This window comes from Vanellus vanellus (genome assembly GCF_965231255.1).
Source record: "Vanellus vanellus genome assembly, chromosome: 3".
NCBI lineage: Eukaryota > Metazoa > Chordata > Aves > Charadriiformes > Charadriidae > Vanellus > Vanellus vanellus.
The window spans coordinates 83,111,572-83,134,305 of NC_138907.1; the positions used below are offsets into that span (position 1 = coordinate 83,111,572).

Below are 22,734 nucleotides of genomic sequence, written 5' to 3' on the forward strand. Positions count from 1 at the left end.
CGCTCGGGCCCTCCCTGCCGCCCGCCCCGCTGGCGGGGGAGGAGACGGCACCCCGAGCGGCGCCGCCTTCTCCTCAAAGGCCCGGAGGCCTCGCTCCGGCCTGGGAGTCAGCAAGCACCACCGGGCGTAGCCAGGCTGAGTTAAAACCAGTATATTCCCCCACCCCCCCGCCTAGTGAATCCAGAGTAATTTCAAAACCTGAGGAGAAAAGGTGATTTTAGCACTGGCCTGCACCGCCTTCACCTTTGCCACAGTCCCCTGACAGCCGCAGTGCGCTCTGAGGGCAACAACTGCCACCCCTGGTTTTGACAGGCTTTGGCTTTTAAGGCTGTCAGTCTTCCAGACCCAAGGACTGATGGCTAAGATGTGTTTTAAGGGGAGAAATGAGGGTTCCTCTTGTTCAATGCGTTCTAAACCAGTACTCCATATTTACTGCATACCTTTATAGATACATAACCATACCAGCAGTTCCAGTCATTAAAGGCGGGTGTGCTGGATCTTTCCCCTCCATAAAAGCTGCGTTTTGAGGAGTACGCTGTCAAATCTTTCCTGGTGAGAGCCTTCCTTCTCAAAAGGAGAGCAAAATATTTCTCAGTACTGCAAAGTGTGACAAATTGAACCTGGCACACATAACTGGTTCACTAGCTGCCCTTCTGCCAGCCTCTCCATATGGCCTCCTTGACAGGCACTTGCAAATTGTCTCTTTGAACCTGTGTATCTATATATATATATGAGTTGAAGTTTTATGTGTTTTCCATTTTGAACAAGGTATGGGTAAAATACACTACTGCTGGAAATTATCTTTTCCAATATGATTTACTCTATATTTTATCTGTAGTAAAATAACGACCACAGATACTCTCAATTTATTGCATATATTGTTATAAGGACCATAAAGTGTGCAATGTGGAGCATCGGGATACTTCTGGTATTAAATGCATATTCACACGAAATTGCATTTTTATAAATTAATTTATGCTTTAAATTTGACCCTGGATCATACACATATACACACAAAGAGTGAACACACTCGCTTCCCTGCAGAAATAGGAATGACCCACCAGCCATCTTGTGAAAGACTGGGAGCCTGAAACCAGAGGAGGTCAAGCAATGCAAACTCCCCTGGTCGGTGAAAGGGTGGGAAGCAGCAAATTCAGTTCTCCCCTTGCCTTCATGGCACTGTCATCCAGGACTCACTCAACCCCTCCTCAGCAGCTTTCTTCATTTCACCTCTTGGGACTCTCTCTCCATTTCATCTCTTCTTCAGTTCCCTCTTTCTCCATTTCTGCACAGCCTCCCACTCTCGTCCTCAGTGGCGTCACATCCCAGCTGATTAACCATCTGCATTTACCCTTGCGCATTCTTTATTCTCATCTTCTCACCTCACTGAAGCCTTCATTGGTTGAAGAAATGGTTCACAGACCTAGGCTTGCATCAAGTGTTACTGCCTTTCTGATTTTTTTTGTTACCGTATCTTCTTTTTCTGACTATCATCTGTTTTTTTTTTTTCCCGCACAAACTTTTCAGCCTTCCCATAGTATTCTTCACCATGCTTTATTATTTGCTTTTGGCCTCCCCTCTCTGCTTTCTCTTTTCCTTCTTTCATGCCTCTGATTGCTGATGCTTTTTGTATTTCTTTCTTCTTTACCCTTGACCCTTCATTTTCTGCCATTACCAAACCCCAGACATGATTCAATCTCAGCACAGGCTTTCTTTGGCTCTGCTTCTGCTTTTGCATTGTTGAGTGCTTCTGGAGAAAAGCTGGGGACCTGGCCGATTTCTGTGGCAAATCTGTTTTCCTAACACGCAACTCTAATTTATATCCCATTTTTCTCAACACACGGGAACCTATGCATAAAGCCTGCTGTCCTTACTCTCTGCACAGAATTCAAAACATTTCCTTTGGGAAACATTTTTTCACCTCATCTCTTCCACCTCCTTTGCTTGCCTTCCCCTCTGCCAGTGCCCCAACGTTCTACCTATTCGAGACATTTCTGTTCTCCTCTCTGTGCTAAATGAACGTATTCCCCTTCACATCACACTGTCCCCCTTTCACACATGTTCACTTTTCCTTCCTTCTTTCTAACCTTTTAATCTAGTTATTGCTCTTGCAGTGCAATAATTCTTTAATCTCTCCTGTGTGGAGGAGAAAGGACCTACTTCTCTATGTAGTTTGTATTCTTTTTCCCTTTCACGTGCAGACTCCATGAACACAGTGTTCACAACCTGTATCTGGTGCTCCTCTGTTAGACGCTCTGCAGTCTGCCGGCAGATCTCTGCGCTCAGTTGTCACCACTGTCACTGAAGTGCCTAAAGAATTCCTCTTCCCTAAATCAAATCCTGCTTAATCTGTCAACCTCTTTCAACAATAGCCTTCTTGACATCTTGTCTTTGCCTGGTCCAATGACTTCTACATGCTTCTCTAACCATTCTTTCAGCCTGTTTGTCAGCAGATCCGCTACAGGTTCTCCATCCTTGTTTTCTGAGGGGTGCCACAGCAGCTTGACCTTTTCCCCCTTTTTTTTTTGCTGTGCCTCATAGAATCACAGAATGGTCTGGGTTGGAAGGGACCTCTGGAGATCATCTAGTCCAACCCCCCTGCCAGAGCAGGGTCACCTACAGCAGGTTGCATAGGACGGCGTCCAGGTGGGTTTTGAATGTCTCCAGACTGGGAGACTCCACAACCTCTCTGGGCAGCCTCTCTCTGCCACCCTCAAAGTAAAGAAGTTCCTCCTCATGTTAAGATGGAACTTCCTATGTTCAAATTTGTGCCCGTTACCTCTTGTTCTATCACTGGGCACCACTGAAAAAGGACTGTTCCCGTCCCCCTGGCACCCTCCCTTTAAGTATTTATAAGCATTAATAAGATTCCCCCCTCAGTCTTCTTTTCTCTAGACTAAAAAGACCCAAGTCCCTCAGCCTTTCTCATCACTGGATAATCTTATTCCGATAAAATGACCGCCTCTCAGTCCTTAATTCAGATTTGCCTTCTGTCCAAATAAAGTCCCCCTTAGCTGCCCAGCCACATACCGAGTTCAACCTCAATCCCAGCCTCTCCGAGCTCCTCCCTCGTGTGCTGGACACCCGTAACTCTCCCTGTCCCTCCGCTGGGATATCCACCTTTGATTCTCGTCTCCCTCCAGTCCCTCCCGCGGTGGCTGCCTTAAAAACCTACCAGGGGCCAGACCCTTCTGCATAACCTCTGGCTACGAGTACCCACTGTCCTGGTTTGCCACCCGCACCCCTGCGCACAGGTTTCGCTTGCTCCCCACAGGCACAAATCCAGTCCGCCATGTCCGGGTCTTTCAGCAGGACACGGCCAAACCCCGATGCGACGGGAACCCCATCGTGTCTCTCTTTCTTTGCGTCCCCTCCCCTACTTTCCCTCCAGTTTCTCGGCTGCCCCGCAGCCAGCCCTGCCGCTCCCTGCTGCCTCTCAGCGGGCCCCGCTTCCCTCTCGCCCAGCCGGCAACCCCGCTCCCCCCCCGCCCTTCCTACCCGATCCCCCCCGCCCTACACGCTCCCTGCCCCGGCCGTACCCGCCTTGCCGAGCTCGTACGGCGCCAGGGGCAGCCCTCCCGCCGCCCCGGGGTGCCGTCCTGGGCCGAAAGCCGCGTCCGGGGCGGGGAGCGGCGCGGCGAGGCCGGGGGCGGGCCGCGCCGGGCGGAGCGGAGCGGAGCGGTGCGGCGCGGCCTTGGCTGCGGCCCAGCTTCCTCCGCCGCTTCCTGCCGCCGCCGCGCCTGCCTGCCTGCCTTGCCGCCCGCCGCTCCGTGAGTGCGAGGCGCTCGGGGCGGGGGAAGGGGGGAACGGAAAGGGGAAGCCCGCCGGCCCAGCTCGGGGTCGGGTGTGTGGGGGGCGCCGTGCCCGCGGCGGGCTCCTCCCGCGGAGGCGGGGGGTCGCCGAGCCTCGGCGCGGCGGCCGCGGGTGGAGGGCCGAGCCAGGCCGTGCCGTGCCGTGCCGATCCGCCCCGCCACGGTGGCGGTTGGGCCCGCGTCCTGGGGGGCCGCCGCGCAAGGTGCAGCCGGGCGGGGTGTGGGGAGCAAGGAGGGCAGCTTGTGCGGGGCTGGGGGCGGGCGGGAAGCGGGGGGGGGGGGGGGAGGGAGGGAGGGGGTCACTGCCCCGCCGTGGACCCGCATCAGGCGGGCCGCTCTCCCCGCTTCCCGGGGCAGCCGTGCCCGGCACTTCTCCCGCGGTGTTCTGAACTGGTGGCCAAGTAGGGCTGGCGTGGGGTGGTTTGGGGTGCTGGTGCCGACGGTCCGCCGTCGGTCTACAATAGGCTAACCCAGCCGCGACATGGTAACAGCAGCGCCAGGCCCTCTCCGTGGCCCTGGCGTAAGTTTCTCGGTCTATTAAATTAGAGAGAGTGGGTAGCATCGCCCTTCAACATAAGCTTCGTCCACTTTGCATTAGGCAAGGTAGCAAGCGCCGGCTCGAAAACGGCCTTGCGGTTATGCGTGGTGAGGCTGGCGTGATTATTTCTGCCCGTCTCTGACAGTCTGGTATATGCCGGTCTGGTGATGCCACCGACAGCCCGCTGCCGCTGCGGCCTGCCCACGGGGCTCACCCACAACAAGTGTTTTTCGCAGGCGGTGCATGTGGCCGCAGCGCCGGCGCCCTGCGACCTGAAGCGTGGTTTTCAGCAGATGCAGACCCATGCGTGCCTGGTGGTTAGATGACAGCCTGATGACGGTCCTCTCCGTCAGAGACACGGTATTTTAGACCCGTGCCTGCAGCTCTGCACGTTGTTTGAATTAATGTTTTGATTCTCTGATTCCTGGATTTTTTTGTTTTAGAACTTCATTTGGTCTTTTGCTTTTAACGTCCTTTAGGACTTCATCCTGCTCTTGCTATAGATACGTTGCTACTCACACAGTTAAACAGGATACGTGTGACAGCCTTTTAAACACAGATGCACAAGAATACAGTAAGACATCAAGAACATAGAAGCGAATGGCAATTACTCCAGGTGCAGTGCTGTATTCTTGTTACACGTCATCTTTAGCTACAAGTATTTCCCAATTCCATTAAATAATCCTCTCATACAAGCATATAAAGCAGAGTCGTGTTTAAAGTGTTCTTTCCGCCCTCGTTTTCCAGCTTTCTAAATGGAAGCATAGTAGTGGCACGAGCACGTGCCAGATTGATAGCAGAACATGCCTTTGTGAAATTGCTCTGCAGTTTACTACAGTTGTAAATATTTTGTCAGATTTCTTCATGAAATATTGAAGAACTGGTGCTCTGTACTTTTGTTTCTGTGAGTTTCACAGAAATGCAGCTAGTGTCTCACAGGTTCTGCTGTGAGCATTGATCGTAGATCAAGGACAAGTTGTTCCACTTTAGACGTGTCATCAAAACAAACTGGGGCAATTTGTGTGGAGGAAGAAAATGAAATGAAATTCTTTGCTCTTGGCAGCAAGACTTTGACTTTCAAAGAGCTCAAACTAGTTTTCTGTAGTCATTTATGGTTTTATCTGCTTTACCCCCATTAATTAGCTGACTCCCACAACACCCAGAGCAGATGGGAAGTTATGTGTAGCCGTTGTCTTCCTTTATCTTCTCCGCCTCAGCCCTTTAGGCAGGGGTACAGCCAGAGTCTCAGCATAACATATTATCTTCTGTGGGCTTCAACCTGCTATCTCACACAATGTACTGCAACCACAGTTCCTTTTCATTACTTGTTATGACTTCACTATTTCTTCTTCTTTTTTTTTTCTTTTAGACTTCACAGAATTAGCATTTCTCTGAAGTTCATCCTTTGCTCATACTGCCCTTCATTTCCTCTTATGACATCTTGAACCACTTCTTTTCCCACCTGGTTATCCTGCCAAGATATTGTCCAGCTATTTCTGTTGTTACACCCTTAGGTTTTCTGTGGTGATGGCACTGTTACATCAGTGTTCATATCATGTGAGTGCATAGTCTATCAGCTCTGTCATCTGATTGCCTTTTCACGTACAAAGTTTTCACTTGTGGGTCAACATCCTTAGTTATAAGCCATGACTCTTTTTATGGTACTTAGGTGTTTTGCTTTTTAAAGTGTGAATTTGTAGGAAAACCCACGTTAGACCATGAAGGCATCCACCTGGATGTTTTTCCCCTCTTTGTGTGTTCATATTTTTTTTAAAATACATTTAGGGTGGGATAGAGGATATAAGCAAAAGTTGCAATTTGGTTTATGGTTTGGATATTGATGGGTATCCCGGAAATCTTCCATAAGACGCTAGCAAAGCCTTTGCTATAAGATACTAGCAAAAATATGTCATCAAAATACTACTCCTTTTTCCCACTCAATCCTTTATTTTGCTTTAGTCATAAACCCAGTTACAAGGTCTTTTCATTCTTGTTTCTGGACACATCTGGTTTATGTTCATCCTTAGAAGTAATTTTTCTGTGGCGAGTGGGTTTCAGTAGCAAATCTGAGGGGGATGGTGCAGGATGCAAACATCAACGTTGACAGACCATGTTTAGCATGGACGGCTGGATAAAAAGGATTAATAAAATTGAGGAACGCTAAGGGAATTTTACTGTCACTTGGAAAGTTGTATCTAGTGGTCCGAAGTCTCCGTCTCACTCCTTGCGCAAAGAGTACATCAGTGTCTCACCCTTTTAGGACTGTAGCATAATGTCAGGATTGGCGTTTGAGTTCCAGTGACGGTGTAGGATGTGTGATGTGCCTTTGGGCTAGGAAATCTTGGAGATGACACTTTCAGAATTTCAGATGACATTTTCCAGGGGAAGAAGCGTTGCTGCCACTACCAGTCAGCAGTTCTGGTCCTTTTACTGCTCTAGCAGGCAGCAGGGGCTTGTTTGCCATAAAGGTTTCGGTGGCTGTCAGAGCGCTGAGCCTTCTGGCCCACTGATGGGTGACACTGCCCGGTTGCTAACCGTGATGGATGCAGTTCTTCTTCTGATTGGGTGACATTTGATCTAGCAGCAAGCAAGCCAAAATGCCACAGGTAACGCCTAGAACAGACGTCCAAAATATATCAACTTGCAGCTTACATCAAAACATGTAGCAATTCTGCAGAGGATCTGGCATTACTGACCTGTACAATGCTCTGGTTTTTGTACTCTCACAGTTACGTGGAGGCTCATAAAGCCCTTTCGCAAATGTGCTATGGAGCATCTTGGCCTTTGGACTTAATCTGCACATCTGTGCTGTTCCTCAGCACCTTGCTTTGGTGGTAGGCTGCTGTTGACAGCTGGACAGTTCTGTTAAGTTACACGAAAGTGCTAATTTTTGAAATGCTGTATTTGGTGCGCTATGCCTTTTCAGTATGATGCAGGGTTTTTTTTTTTTTCCTATTAGCAACATAAAATCATATCATTTTAATTGGAAAGTTTGACTACAAGTGGTGAGATGGTTGGTATTTAGGGTACCTCAGATGAATGGAGGGATTGAGGTAAATGTATTTGCCCTAGCTTCTTTGAATTCGGGTGCTCAGTGATGAAATAATTAACACTACTGGTCTCGTAGTTAATGGGCAGTCCTACTGGAAGAGTCTTACCGCATCCAAAATAGTACCTACAGACTATCTGTAGACTCACTTGGCTACATTTCGTAGGGTAAGTAGGCTTAGATGAGCTGATGGTTATTATACCATTTTTATCCTGTTGTTTGTATTCTAGTAATGCAAGTGTAATCCTCCTAGTTAATCAAGAATCAGGAGGAATGTTGTGATAGGTATTACACAGATAAGAACAAAAATGTGGCACTTGCCTGAAAGAGCTGGCACCCTAATTATACGATGAGAAAAAAAGTGGATCTTGGCAGATGGAAGCAGTGATATGGTGGTAGTCAGCACAGCACTCTAACATGCTGATGATCTGGTTTGGGTTTCTTAGAATCATATCATAGAATCATAGAATACCAGGTTGGAAGGAACCTCAAGGATCACCTGGTCCAACCTTTCTTGGCAAAAGCACAGTCTAGACAAGATGGCCCAGCACCCTGTCCAGCTGAATTTTAAAAGTGTCCAATGATGGGTTTCTTATAAGCATCATAGTGAAGGTACAGCATGGGAAAACTCACTACATTCCAAAACTTAGCAAGTGAGCTGTAGACATTGTAGGAGGAGGGACTCAACCTCTAACTAAGCAGTGCAAGATGATAAGCTGGGAATAGGTTTTGAGGAGTCCAGAGAGTAAAGACATAGTTTGCTTTTCCACCTGTCTTGCATAAAGATGCTGTGAAGAGGAATGACCTGTTTAGTTTTGTTCTGTGGTGGTTTTGTTTGTTTGTTTGTTTTGTTTTTTTTTTTTCCCCAAAAGAAAAGTGAATTCTAGTTCACACTGGCCTTGTGTCTTCTATTGGTCCTAACTCTACTGAGTTCCAGTAAAATACAAAACTTTAAAAAATAACATTTATTTTAGAAACTACATCCAGCTCTTTTTACTTTCTAAATATATACTTGATGAAGAGTGTGCATTTCTAAATACAGAAATATTAATTCTGTTACATATAGACTATTTCAGGCATAACTTACATTTAAAATAACCTAGGCATAACTCAGATTTAAGGTAACAAATTTAGCACGTTGATTTTTGGCCCTTTGTCAAATTTAAAGCTTCTAAAATTAGGTAGGCAGATTATTCTGCTGCTTTTGAAGTGGTTTGATCTTTCTAGAAAGGTGGAAATGAGCAGTTGTAGTGAGGAGCTTTTGATCTTAATCAGCTTTTTGTAGGCAGACTCCCATTAGGAGTCTTTTAAGAAGTAAAAAGTAAACCGAGAGTAGCAACTGATAATGATTACACTTCAGACTTTTGTATGCTGAGCTAAAAGAATCTGAACACGTTTGGCAAGGACTAGTTCTTAGTTTTGTATAAAATGATTGTTTATAAGGAAGAGGTTTAGCTCTTTCTATTTTTATTTTTTTTTCCTCATGAAACTGCATAATTTTTACTTAAGGTTTCTACTGTGCGCCAAATAGAGATCTTTGTGGAGCAAATATACCCGCTGAATTCAGCTTTTTCTACAACAAAAATTGGGGTTCTTTTTTAATTTGTCAGGTTCATTAGTCAAATATCATTTGCACTGTGACTTGATTTTGTGCATACAAAATGAAAAAACTTACCGTATTTGTTTTTCCATCACAAAAAGAAACTTCCAAGCAAGGTTGCATGGAGGCCTCTTTCTGCTTTTGCATTCAGAGGTGAAAGTCTGTCTCCTTCAGGAGACTCCACAGTTGATGGCTGTAGCCACAAATTACTCATTGAACGTGTTCAAAAAATGGGACAATGGGTTGGAAAGAAATAATGGGAACATTGCAAAGGTTTTAAATCTTCATTGTGTCAAGTTCATTTTGTGTAAATTATTCATTTCTCCTCTGCTTGCTTGTCCTGAATGGCTTGTGCCTATGGTCAACAGAAACCTACAGAATTTCTCTTGCTTTTTTACTTAGCTGTATTTTATGCTGTCTTGGGTCTGTTTGATCAGGGTCTTCATTCCATTAAAATCTCAATCTTTTATGAGCACCTCAGGTTTCTTCCTTGTTTATCTCAATTAAAGATAATAATCAAATTCCTGGTGCAAACATTTTGATTTTGAAGAGTTGAGCACGTTTTTAATTGTTAAATGAAATCTTTTACTTGTAATGTTTTCTGTCCCCAAATAGACTGGAACAGGGCAGATAGTACTGCATAGATACTGTGCTACTTGTATTGTAGATGCTTGCTGAGTAGCTCGTTGCTCTTACCCTTTCATCCCACTTAAATGCTTTTCAAAATCAGGCACAACCCCTGGCTGGCTAGGTCCTTGATACGCTGTGGCTTTTCCAAGAGTTCACAGGTCAGTAAACATTGTCTGATGGATGCCTGTCTGTATGTGTGTTCATGAAAACTGATTAATCTAATGGTCCGTGTTATCTTTTGTTCTGCCTGCTCTTACTGAAAGAAGTTGCTTGGTGGGTTCCCAAACCTGCAGCGTGAACGCCAGCTTCTTGTGCCAGTCTGCTTTTTAATGCCGTGTTGATTATGTTGATTATGTTGGGCTAGAAGTGCTGTGTTTCCAGCTGACACTGTCTTTTACTCGTGTCCTGAAGGACCCTAGAGAGTGGGTTGAGCGGTGGGCTGTGTGTGCCCCAATCTGGATTGTATCACCTGGCTTGTGGGCCACAGGATTTCACAGGTGGTAAAGACTTGCTTGTAGTTCAGCTGGTTGCGCCCATAATTGTTCTTTCATGAAGTTATCCAAGCTCTCAAAATGTACTGATATGAATATGACTTTCATCTGGGTGAAATCTGTGGTTTGGACAGTCTTACATAATCTGTCCAAAGAGATAAAAATCGTTATGCCGAAATGAACTCGTATATTGCTTATGTCAGTGTTGAATAACCTAAACACAACTTCGTTCCTTTAGGGATGACATTTTTGCTGTCTTTGCTATTGACTCTTTACATAATTTAGTGTAAAATCATGGGTTTTCTAACAGCAGCTGTGTTGGCCTTACTGTGTGATGAATGTCTCCATGAATTTGGTGCTTAGTTAAGTGGCAGTGGGACAAGTGGTGATGGGTTGTTTCACATGAAGCTTCAATGTCTATGATAAGGTGCCAAGTTGAAGTTGTTTGGGTTTGAAGCACCTTTTCCTGTTCTAGGGATGCCATGATGCATGGCTGTTGATGTACGTTAGGCGTGCTAACATTTGTTGAATATAAATAGTCAAGAGCTGGAATATTCAGATCTTTCTTACTGTATGAGCATGAATTGTGAATCTAGAAGATCAGCAAAGCTGAATTCTGTGGCATTGTTCACTTGCGTGCCTAAGCATTTGAAGCTTTATATACTTAAGCACAGGAAATTTTGAAATCTATAAGTTAAGAACATCACAGTATATAATATAAACTGATTGCTATGTAAATGTAGCTTTCTGAAAAAAATGAAGTGCATTTTGAAAGGTTGAGGAGACATGAAACTGTTGGTGCAAGGAAACAGAGAGTAAAGGTTTCTTTCATACTCTACAGAAATTTGACTTGTCCAAAGAAAACCTGTGATTGATACTTTCATGCAGAAAACCTCCAGCACTAGCAGTATGTGTGGCAGATGCAGAGATGTCTGTCCAGATCTATAGGAACCTGGAACAGGAGCTCTGAGGTGCGGATTGCCTGCTTCACTTTAGTGAGAGCTGTTCAGATACCAGTGTTGATGGTGCTCTAGTGTCGATAATGATGACTGTTCTGCTGACTGGCTTAATGGATAAGAAAGGAGAGGGAATACTGAGTTAAGTGTATGGGTAAATTCCTGTGTGTCTCAGAGCTTCAGTAGCACAAAGGTCTAAATGTGTATACAGAGAAGATTTAAAAACTTATGTAGACAAACTTTTTAAACTTTGGTGAACCTATCTACTTTATCTGTAGCAAGAATATATCTTTTGCTGTTCCCAAATGTAGGGCATTTTAGAGGTTTTCCATACATAAATGAGGTAGCATAGTTGAAAATGTTCGGTACTGGTAGCACAGGTGACATTATTAACCTGTTGGTGGTACACAACAAGACGTAATTTTTTTTCTAAACAGAATGGCTCACAGGTTTGCAATATATGAATATTTGACTGTCTTACATTCATATGCTTTGTATATGAAAGCATAAATTTGTTTTTATGAAGCACATTGTTAAAAGACAATCTATATACTAAGCCTCAGAAGCTGTTTGTGTGATGCACAGCTACACTCCTTTGGTGAATTCATATTTGGGTTTTGGTTAAATGACTGGTGTGGTGAAATCTCTGAGGACTTTTTAAAAGTTTAGTTGCAAATATTTATCCTTTATTTCTGTTCCTCATAGGACTCCTATGAGAGACTTCATCTGTACAGATTCTCTCATATTTAACAGACAGGTCAGCTTGCAGTCCTGTCTGTGCTATTTATGGGAGAGGACACTTTCATGAGATTTAGAAGACTTTTGTATTTTATTAAAGTGTTTGAAATTGCTCAAAAGCTTTTAGGGAATGTGCAAGGGCATCCTTTTTGTAGGTGAGATATGTTAAGGAAGAGAAGCTTTTGTTTTAATGAAGTTTTTCTGGTAAGGTATGGCTGGAGCTCTGTAATAGTTTACTTTACAATAACAAAAATAAAGAAAATCTCCGTATCTCAAATATTTAACACTGCTGCCTGAAAGTGTGTCTCCTGTGGTTACAGATACAATTCATAATGTCATGTAACATTAACTAACTGATCTTACAGTGTTCCTCAGAGTTTATTTCTGACACGTTCATACACCTTGTTACACAATAGCTGACATTAGTCAAAGCCTAAAACTATGTTTGTGAGGTTTGAATGTGTGGTTTGATCTCATGCTTTTAGAATTCAAACTGAAGACATTTGCTGAAGCATTTGGACAATACAGCAACCCCTGTTTCTCTTTCCCAGTAAGTAACAGATGCGGGTGAAAGATCCATCAAGAGCCAACCCTGAGAAAGCAAAGAGAAGCAAAAGGCCTAACAGGCCGCAGGATGAGGACTCCTCAGATGATATTTCAGGTAAAAACATAAAGTGATGTTTGGCCCTAAGGTTGAAGGCTTATAACTTCCATGTTGACTGGTGAAAACTACAAATCAGCAGTACCATGAAAAATACTTCTCTTGTTTGAATTTAAAACAGAAATATCTCCAGTCAAGTGTTTATGACAGGATCGGTTGTTACACTACGTGACTGCCCAAAAGGCTGAGGAGTTGGTTGATCTTCAATGACAATCTCTTCAGAGCAGGAGAACGGTCCTTTCCAATGCTCAGAAGGTCAAGCACGTGTGGCAGGAGGCTGCTCGGCTGAACCAGGAGCTTCTGACTGAGCTGAGGCAAAAAGGAAGGACAGAGAGGGTGGAGGCAGGTTTGGGCTGCCCTTGCAGGGGTCTGAGTGTGCAGGGATGGGATTAGGTGAGCCAGCCTCAGAATTTAATCTGATGAGGGTTGTAAAGGGTGAGATAGGCTTGTATGGATACCGTGCCAGTAAAATAAAGGCTACAGCAAGTGCAAACCTGCTGCTTGAGGGGGCATGGGACCTAGGGACGTAGGGCATGGGAAAGGGCTGAGGAGCTCAATCCTTCCTTTGCTTCTGTCTTCACGTGGAAGCTCTGCACTCGGTCCTCCCTGGTCCCTGAGCCTAGTGGCAGACTCTGGGATTTAAGCATTGTCCAAACTATAAGAAGATTGAGAGCTGTTAAGCAAACTGGAAATGCACAAGTCTGTGGGATCAGACGGGACGCATCTGAAGGTGCTGAGAGCGCAAAGTGATATTGTGAGGCTACACTCTGTCATCTTCATGATAACAAATTGAGGAGAGCAGTTGATACGCTAGAGGGTAGGTCTGCCATTCAGAGTCACGTAGACCGGCTGGAGAAACGGGCTAGCAGAAACTCCATGGAGTTCAACAAAGGCAGTTGGAGAGTTTGACACCTGGGCCAAAGCAACAGTGCAGTTACAGGGTGGGAATCAATGGCTTGAAAGCAGCTTTGCAGAAAAGGTCCTGGGGGTCCTAGTGCACATGCTGAATAAAAGCAAGAGGTGTGGCTTGTGCCTGCTGTATGCCAGGCTGCATTAACTAAAGCACAGGGCGAGGTGTGTGATTCTTTCCAACTTTTCAGCACTTGTGAGACCTTATCTGGAGTAGTGTGTCCCCAGTTGTGGACTCCCTGTTACAAGAAGGACATTGACTTGTTGAACTGAGTCCAGCAGTGGGTCGCCCCTTCCATGTTGTTAAGGAGATTGAGAACATGATGTGTGAAGAGGGGCTGAAGAGAATGGATTTGTTGAGTTAAAGGAGTGAAAGTATAGTTTCTTTTTTTGACTGCCAGATAGGTTGTTATAGAGAAGGCAGAGCCAAACACTTCTAGGAGGTCCACAATGAAAGGACTAAAGGCAACAGACAAAAGTTAGGGCAAGGAAAATTTGGGTAGGTATGAGAAAATTTATTTTATTTTCGCCCTGAGGATGGTCAGACAGAAAACTGATTTTCTAGTGAGTTGGTGAAACCTCTGTCCTTGAAAATATTCAACATTCAGTTGAACAAAGCCATCAGCAACCAGATCTAAATTTGTATTTGGCCCTGTTTTGAATGAGGGTTTGGACAAGATGGCCTTCAGAGGTTCCTTCAAACCTAGGTTATTCTGTGATATTATAGTGGAATTTGTGCAAAAAATATGACGGAGAAGAATGGTAGTTGATATTCATATTGAGAATGGGCAGTTGTAGTAGGGATGCATGGGTATTTGAAAATCTTTCTTTATGGATTGAAAAGGAGTTAACTGCCTGTGTTGTTATATGCAAAAATAGATTTATGTAGTATTTTACTGTTGACAGTAAACCAAAAAACGGGGAAATGGATTTTTTACAAAAGTAATCCCTGTATTTTTGTACAAAGTAGTTTATCTGTTTTTAAGAGGTGGTGTTTATTGACTTGAAAATGATTCTTATTATGGAAAGACTGAAATAGACCCTTCATAAGATTCAGTATATGGGGAGCAGCTGACTGAGTTTTCCTGTTTTAGGTCTTTGCTGTTTTTTCCCTCATGCTGAATTTGTTGAAGATTCTGCTCCTTTAGTGTACACGTGGTCCCTTTCATAGCTATTATTTTTAATGGATGAAAGTGAGCATGTGCCATTTTGTCTAGGCTTAACCTGCCAGCACGTGAGCCAAGCGGTGGATGTGCATCATGTGAAGAGAGCAGTAGCTCAAAGCATCTGGTCAATATGTGCAGAATGTCTAAAGGAGAGGCGGATGAGTGATGGTGAGCCTGTGGCACCTTCGGACATATGGCTGTGTCTCAAATGTGGCTCTCAGGTAAGCGTATGCTGTAAATTTACAGAGGTGGATCAGTCCTGATTTTCTAAAGGATACGGCTGGTGTGGATCCTTGTCTGGCATCCCATTACCTTTGGTGGAACAATGTGACATCAGTGCTTAGTTGTGAGAGTTCATGCTTCAGCTTCTTCAGTGGAGTGGGATGTGGCCTTGTGTTCTTCTCATTTGGTTTTCGGCAGTGTTTCAGATTAGCTTTATGTGTTAGGGTGTGGTTCGGCATCACAAGCAGTAAGCGACGGTCCTGCCTTTTCTCTGTTCTTCATCTGCATGTTATTTCCACTTACGGAGAATTGGATCCAGGAACTGTGTGGCTGCAAAATGCATCCGTTCAGCTGGCTTATCTGGCAGGAGATCCTGCAAATACAAACGAATGAAAAAATGGATATGGATATTGCTGAATCAGCTTGCATTGTGGGCACTCAATTGCTAGATTTAATTGAAACCAGGGAGAAAGGACTGTGCTGGAGTGAGAATGCTGCTTTTTGTGGCAGCTAGCCATTAGATTGGATCAGTTATAATGTCAAATCGTGACCTCAGAGTTTAAAATGGCAGATCCTGACCCTAAGGACTTGCGCAGGTTTCGGTTCTGTGAGTGAAGTAAAGCCTGATACAGAAAAATTCAGTTTACAGGCAGTGTCAGGCTTCGTTCAGCTAATAGTTGCCTGAACAAAGCATTTCACAATTTTCTTAAGAGTTCCAGTAGGTCCTACTATAGTAAGGACAGAAGCCAGCTCCTACCAGTATTATCTGAACAGATTAAATTTTGCAAAGAAACATGCTATTAGCAGGCTTCAGAAGATAGTTAACTAGATCTGAGGAGGACTCATATAGCTTTTCTCTGAAATTTTGTAGTTAAGGAGGGCTTTTAAAAGGAGTTAAATCTTTTTTCGTGTTTATGCTGTTAATAGCCTTCAAAACTCATGCCTCCTGAATCTGTAGATACTTGGAAAATTGCAAATGCTTTCTCTTGAAGCTGCTGTACATAAATAGTATGTTCTGAGTACCTTTTTCATACAAAACCAATTTATGTACCTTGTGCTGTCTGGAATGCATTTGGCATTCTTGAGCGGTGAGAGTTACCTATACTGTCCTTTCCTTGATATTCTGTGGACCAAATATGCTATAAAGTCATTTAATTCACATTTTTTTTTGAGAAATCTTACTTTTCTGAATGGCATAATTTGCTGTCTATTGATACTTGTTCAAAAACTCAGAATTATTTCTATTAAGTTAAAACAAACCTACTAATTTTCTGTACATTTAACTGATTTTTCAGATTTTGGTTCTGCGTAGTCATTGATTTTCCTTTATTAGTAAAAAGAAAATGTGTTCATTTAAAAAAAAAGTTAATTTATAATACTCAAGTATAAAAAATGTTAGACCCTCTCAATCCTTGAGAATGCTAAATAAGTATTTAGGGCATTATACTTTTCAAAATTAGACAGAAAGCTAAAGTTCTTGCAGTTTTATTTACTAATAATATAGTCTTTTCCTACTTCCCTTTTTACCCCTTACTATGTTGCTGTTTCTATTTTTAGGGATGTAGTAAGAACTCGGAAGGCCAGCATTCTCTGAAACACTTCCAAACAGCACGCACAGAACCTCACTGCATTGTTATCAGTCTCAGCACATGGATCATATGGTAAGAATGAGTATGCAGGTGTTGGGGTATGCTTGTATATAAGGACTACTCATAACTTAAAGTGATGTCTTTTCATGATAAAGAATGATTCTGACAGATAAAATGAATATTTTATATAGAGAAAAGGCAGGCTTTCTGGAGAGAAAATTAGTTTGTCCTTAGGAGTCTCAGAGAGGTCAAAAATCAATACTAAGAGAGAAGTTTGAGTCCGTTGTGTTCTGTAGAGAGTTGGCTGGTTATAGGAGTTTGTCCTTCCAGCTTGTTTTTATACGATTATTTGCAGGACTATAAACTGAGATTGTTTGCGTCTGTAAGCATCACAGTGAATTTGGGCTGATCTATAGAAGGGCATATATGGGATGAGAGAATTCAATTTTATTTCTCTCTTCAGTGTGAAAAATTCTAACCAAGAGCTTAAGTAATTTGTGTAGGGTTGCTTGAGAGGTTTGTTAGAGCTGGGAGGTGCAACCAGATACCCTGAATTCCAGTTTGTTTCTTCTTTTGCTTAGGTGTTATGAATGTAATGAAGAACTGTCAACACATTGCAACAAAAAGGTTTTGGCTCAGATAGTTGACTTTCTTCAGAAACATGGTTCCAGGGCTGAACCAAGTAAGTTTACACAAATAGTTTTATCTGGAGACATCTGTAATGTACTGTCTCTAAAAATGAGCATTTCAGATTTTGATTCACGTTAAACGTACAATTGAAAAATTATGTATGATGTGAGTATAATACAGTTTGTAATTACACAATTATTTGGGCAGGTAATGCCTGTCAAAACATAATTTCTTTTTTTTTTTTTCTACAGTATGATTACATTTTAAAAATATTTTGGGCACTGTAGGACGGTTTTTCCAAATTTTGTTTTTAATGAAGAAAGTTTATTGTAGAGAAAATGTTACCTTAAATAAGACTGAATATAAATTAATGCACAAAAAATATATAGAAGCATAAATGAATTGAATTTTCCTAGTGTGGATGTGTCACATCTTAATTTTTTTTCTGATTTAAATTTGTTTTCCACAGTTAATTAAATTCATTTAAATGAATTTTCTAGTACTCTGTTATTGGATGTAATGCTTTCTGTTCATTTATGTGATTGGGTTTTAATTGACAGAACATTAATTTCTATTTGTAGAAAATACTATTCAATTATTTTCTTAACGTTAGGAGCCTACTGTATCTTCTCAATATATGTGAAAGTAGATGGAACTTTGTACATGTGGCCCTCAACTGTCTACTCTTTATAATGTTGATGTTATTTGTCCCTACTGTAACACACTTGGGAGCGTTTCTGGCTTGTGACTTAGAGAGTGCATTGGATTCCAGATTTTCCTCACAAAAAACAGCTTAAGGAAGCTTTTAAAACAATTGGTTGCAGTTTTTAGCAGAGATAATCAACTGGTTAGAAATAAGAATTGAAAATTATTGCCTTGCTGAATTAGACTAGGTATTCCTCTAGCTGCATGTGCGTAAATCCTACTGGTTTTAAGAGATGTTATATATTTTTTGAGAGGGGAAAAATGAAGGGCCACTCAGAAATACATATTTTATATTTTGATCTAGTCACAAGTTGTATGTTAAATATTCGATTGTAATGAATTGATAAATTGCTACTTTTTGCATCTTTTCACTTGGAGCAATGAAAATACAGTATGTGATTTCACTTTTGTTCACAGCTTCAGTTTCAAGTTTATGTTTAATAAATGGGTGTTGTAGTTTGCTTGCAGATGAAAATCCTGTAGTGTTTGTTTGTGTTAATTCAATGGAAACTATTTCATTTTAGTTTTGTACCACTGGATAAGACTTTCAGAGGAATACGACTCTGTGTGCTTCACGGTTTAGATTCTTCATTTATGAGTCATCAAAATATCTAAATTTTTCGGAGTGTGGTGCTTAGAAGTTTTCTGTGAAATGTCTTAAATTAAGCAACCAAAATTCCAAGCTAATTGAGGAAAAGTAACCTTAAATTATGCCCAGAATTTGTTAAAAATCAGGAATCTATAGCAGAGCAGGGCAGAATATATTTCTGCTGTATATGTGTTTGTGTTTCTTTTTGATACTCTGTTTTGAAAATACATATATTTCATTTAAATAGTTGCCTGATACAACCGTAAACTCTTTTCCATAACCAGACACAAAATGTAATTTTTTTTGTTAGAGCATAAACATTTCTCACCATGCCCCCCCCCCCGCCATTTTATTTAAACCAGTTTTCCCTTCAGTTTCTGAAATTGGGCATTGAAATGAAAAAATAGCTACCATCCAGCTCCATCACACATGTTGTGACGGCAGTGCATTGAGTTGGCCTTTGGTGGAGAAGGAGGTTCCCAACAGTGACGTAAAAGGTAGAGCTGGGTAGCTACCGATGGTGACGTCAGGTGAGAGATGTGTTGTGGGCAGCGCGAGGCGGTGGGAGGTGCAGGGCAGTTTTAAATCAGACTGCGGAGTCTACTTTCCCGGTGTCTCGGACTGTGTGTTAACTGGTCTTCATGGTTACTCTTCATCCTTCAAATTCATGCATGTGCCTGGTTTTGAGCATGCGAATGGTCACACCAGCATCCTTCAAGGCTAAGGAAGTCACGTGCGAGCCTTGCAGGGTGGCCTCTTCGACAGCAAGAGGTCTCGGGGTGTGGAAGTTGCACCTGCAGGGCAGTCGTGTCTTCTGCTCTGTGCCAGGAGGGGGCTAAGGCTCACGTGCAAGCAGGTTTTCACACAAAAAGTGAGCGTGTGCGTACCTCCAGTAATGGCTTTAAAGCTGGGAATCAGCGACCCTCTCTATGAGGCAGAGTATGGCTGCGCTGAGCAGTTTGGGTCCTGTTCTTGAGAGTTCTGGGAATGTTGGCCCAAAGATGATTTGTTGGGTTTTCTGAAGTGGCAGGGAAAAGAGGAAAAAGTTTGCCTGGCATGCTTTGCTGCATTGGGCCAGGCTCCTCGCTGGAAGAGGCTGGGAAACAGCCGTGTATTGATAAATAAGTGGTATGTGAGAGGGAATTCCCAGGCAGAGTTGGCATTCTTATTTCACTTTGATAAGTGTAACAGCAATGCCTTTTCTGTTTCATGTCAAATACTTGGGCTGACATACTTGGTACTTCCCCTAACAAAATGTAGCATAAGTAAGACTTTTTCTTTTCTTTTCTTTAAATTAGACTGCATATAAAGATTCTTTTAAAAATAAAATCTGAAATTGAAATGTAATTCATGCTGTTGTCCAGAACACAAAAGACACAAAGCATAACAGTGAAAATTAACTCTACTATTGACAACTTATCTTTTGGGTTTTTTTAAGTGTAGCATTTTATTTCATGTTACAGTGATATTTTGAGTATAACTGTCATCCTTTAAATAATTAGTTGGCTTATGCTTTTTTAATTTATTTTGTGTATTCAGCCATTATAAAAATAAACTAATTTTAAATAAATGAAAAATAACTTGTGAGAAACAAGTAGTGTAAACCTGACAGTTGTTAATTCATATTTCCCACTTAAAAATCAATCTTGTGCTTTTTTCCCCATTGCTTTTCTTAAGCAATGGGAAAATTAATTTTTGTATCAGAATGTGGCACTGTGACAACAAATCATCTTATGTCTGGATTTCTTTCTGTTATAACAACTGGTTGGCATGGTGCGTCATTAAAATTCAAATAGTGTTCTGTAGAAATTTCTGCATAAATGCAGTATGAACATGGATATAAGTAACAGATGAGAGCTGCTAGTTTTTTGTTGTTTTTTTTTTTTCCTCTCAAAACTGCAGGAGTCATTTAAAGATAAAATAATCAGCCTAAACATGTAAGGGAAGGTTATATAGATTTCCTAATTAATGCATCTTGGAAAATAAACAAGAGCAAAATGCTTGTCATTTGGTACTAATGTGGTGGAATAGTGTGGCAGCAGGATCCCTGCTTTTCACTCGGCCTCTCATAAAGATTCAACTTCACTTCAGCTGTAAAAATGTGCAAATTACATTACTACTACATGACTGACTTTTGTAATTACATTAAGCGATTGAGATAAATCCCAGTGCTGGGTTCCCAAAAGAATGCTTGCAGCTGTGTGATTTTCGCATCTGATCCTATGGTTTGTTGTACCCAGCAATGCCTGCTTTTTCCTTTTTTTTTTTTTTTTTTTTAGAGGAGTCTGTTTGGTTAAGAGGTCATGTTGGGCACAAGATGGAAGAATAAAGCAAGATTGCTTTCTAGGGTGTACCACCCAGAAATTTGTTTTGTGGAAAAGGTTAGCGGGCCGTGATGATTTTCACAGAAAGGCAGGTGCAGTATTGTCCGTGTGGCACACTTGTGAGCTTCACATGGACATAATGCACATGTAGTACACAGAAACCATGCTGAGACATTGCGATCCGCGTGTCTGCTCATTTGCCGGAGAAAATAAATTGTTTTGCAGTCTTAAAAGCGAATATTATGTGTACTTTCCTTTACAAAAGCCTAATTAGACATCAGTGGAGACATAAGATTGCATACTCAACTTTTTTAGAGAGCAGTTAATTAAATTTGTTTGTGTGGCAATAGAATGTGAAGGAAGAATATTTATTCTCAAATTTTCTAGTTAAATTTATTGTTGGGAAGGTCAAGCAGAGGAATGAGATTTTGCTAGTAAGTTCAACTGCTCAGATTTGGCAGTAGGTGAAAGTTAGAAATTTGATTTTTGTTTTAATGGGTGTAACTGATATAAACCAAAGATTAAAAAATATATAATTTTACAGTATAGTAATAGGTGTTAACTTGTATAGAAAAAAAAAATTGTATGATGAATAACTTTTCAGATTTGCATTCGTCTGTGGGTATTAGCAGTTGACAAAGGATCGTACTGAGAAAATTAATTGTGTTCTTTCATAATTGATTTTTACTGTGTGTGATTTGGACCTTAAAGTCATATAAGTCCGTTCTGTCTATTTAAAAAGACAATTAACTAGCAAAATAAAGCAGAATATGTTGATTCTCCAAATCTGAGATACACTTCAGCAAAAAGACATTTCTGTTGTGGGTTATAAAGTTTTCTTTCAAGTTTACTTACTTGTTAGGGGCTACTGTTAATTATGCAAATTGCAAAGAGATGAAAACCGAATCATTGGCAAAAATATTTTTACACATTCTGTCATTTTTATCCATGGATTCTTCCCTTTCCTGTACTTACTTACTTGTGAGGTGTAGCACAAGTCATTGGAGCATAGAGGATCAAAATTGGTACTTGAGTAGCTTGCTCTTTCACACTGTGCAGACATGTTTTTTAGTTTATAACATTCTGTCAGAATCAGAGAAATAAAATTTTTCTTGTAATCTCTAATTTGGTAAGATTGTAACGCTGCAAGAGGAATTTGTCTTTTAAAACATAAAGCTAGTGATGATTTCAAAAGAGAACTGTACTGTTTTTCTAAGGGTTGGATTCTTGTTGTTGTACAGTGTTGAAAAAAAATCTAAATATTTTAAATAAAAAAGGAGCTCCAGACAATTTAGTAGCATTTCATAATACAGCATGATGAGAACTTGGTAAAAGAAAGGCAATCTATTAACCTTGCTTTTACTGTGAAGACCTTCAACTGAAGTACCAGAGTTGTATTCAATAGAGAAGGCTTGACCTTGGAATAAAAGTGCATATTCCTGGAACCATCATTTTTAATTAAAAAAAAAAAAAAAAGTTGCATTGAAAAGAGGAGCAAAAATGCTTGCTCCCCCAGTTGAAAGAAAAATTGGATGCCATTTATCTTTTTGCTTGCATACCATCTGCACCCCCAGGCACAGCTCAGTTTCAGCAAGGGCGGTACAGAAGTCCAGGAGCACCGCAAATGTTTGAAATACTGGCAAAACAAACCGATGGAGAACCTGCCATAAGTTTTCTGAACGTCTTTTGCAAGTGGATGTGTCAGCAGTGTGTGTGCTTGTGCACCTGGCCTGGTGACTTGCTCTGATTCGTGGACTGAATCGTTGTCTGTGTTAACGTGGGGCTTAGGAATCTCAGTCACATACCCTTGAGGCCGGTGTTGTGCAGCTGTGGGACACAATGATGTTCCTTGTAAGAGGACTTACAAGACAAGACTACAGGTGAGCAGAAATAGGTAAAAAAGAAAAAAAGCTGAAGAAAAGAGCGGCAGGACAAGAGCGCATTGCAGCAAGAGCTGTAACAGTGGAGCAGTCTCTGACTGCTGTCCTCTTGCCTCTTGGTCTGGTGGGAAGGGGGGTTGCTAGCGTGGGGGACAGCAGGGTGACATTGGGAAGCTGGAAGGCAGCACCTACGCACAAGAACAGCTGTCTGAGAGCCGAAGGATTGAGCGCTGGAGGTGGATGTC

At 42.0% G+C, this 22,734-nt stretch overlaps 1 protein-coding gene across 1 annotated transcript in view; it reads left to right on the forward strand.

Annotated features, from left to right (window-relative positions):
• Positions 1-12,375: 12,375 nt before the first annotated feature.
• The window catches only part of USP45 (ubiquitin specific peptidase 45), a gene marked incomplete at its 5' end in the record, with an annotated part of 48,326 nt that continues 37,967 nt past the window's right edge, over positions 12,376-22,734 (forward strand). Inside the window, 4 exons of the mRNA XM_082480586.1 lie at positions 12,376-12,475; positions 14,602-14,771; positions 16,330-16,433; positions 16,943-17,043. Of these exons, the coding sequence (XP_082336712.1) occupies positions 12,376-12,475; positions 14,602-14,771; positions 16,330-16,433; positions 16,943-17,043 (475 nt within the window). The remainder of the gene's footprint in view (positions 12,476-14,601; positions 14,772-16,329; positions 16,434-16,942; positions 17,044-22,734) is intronic.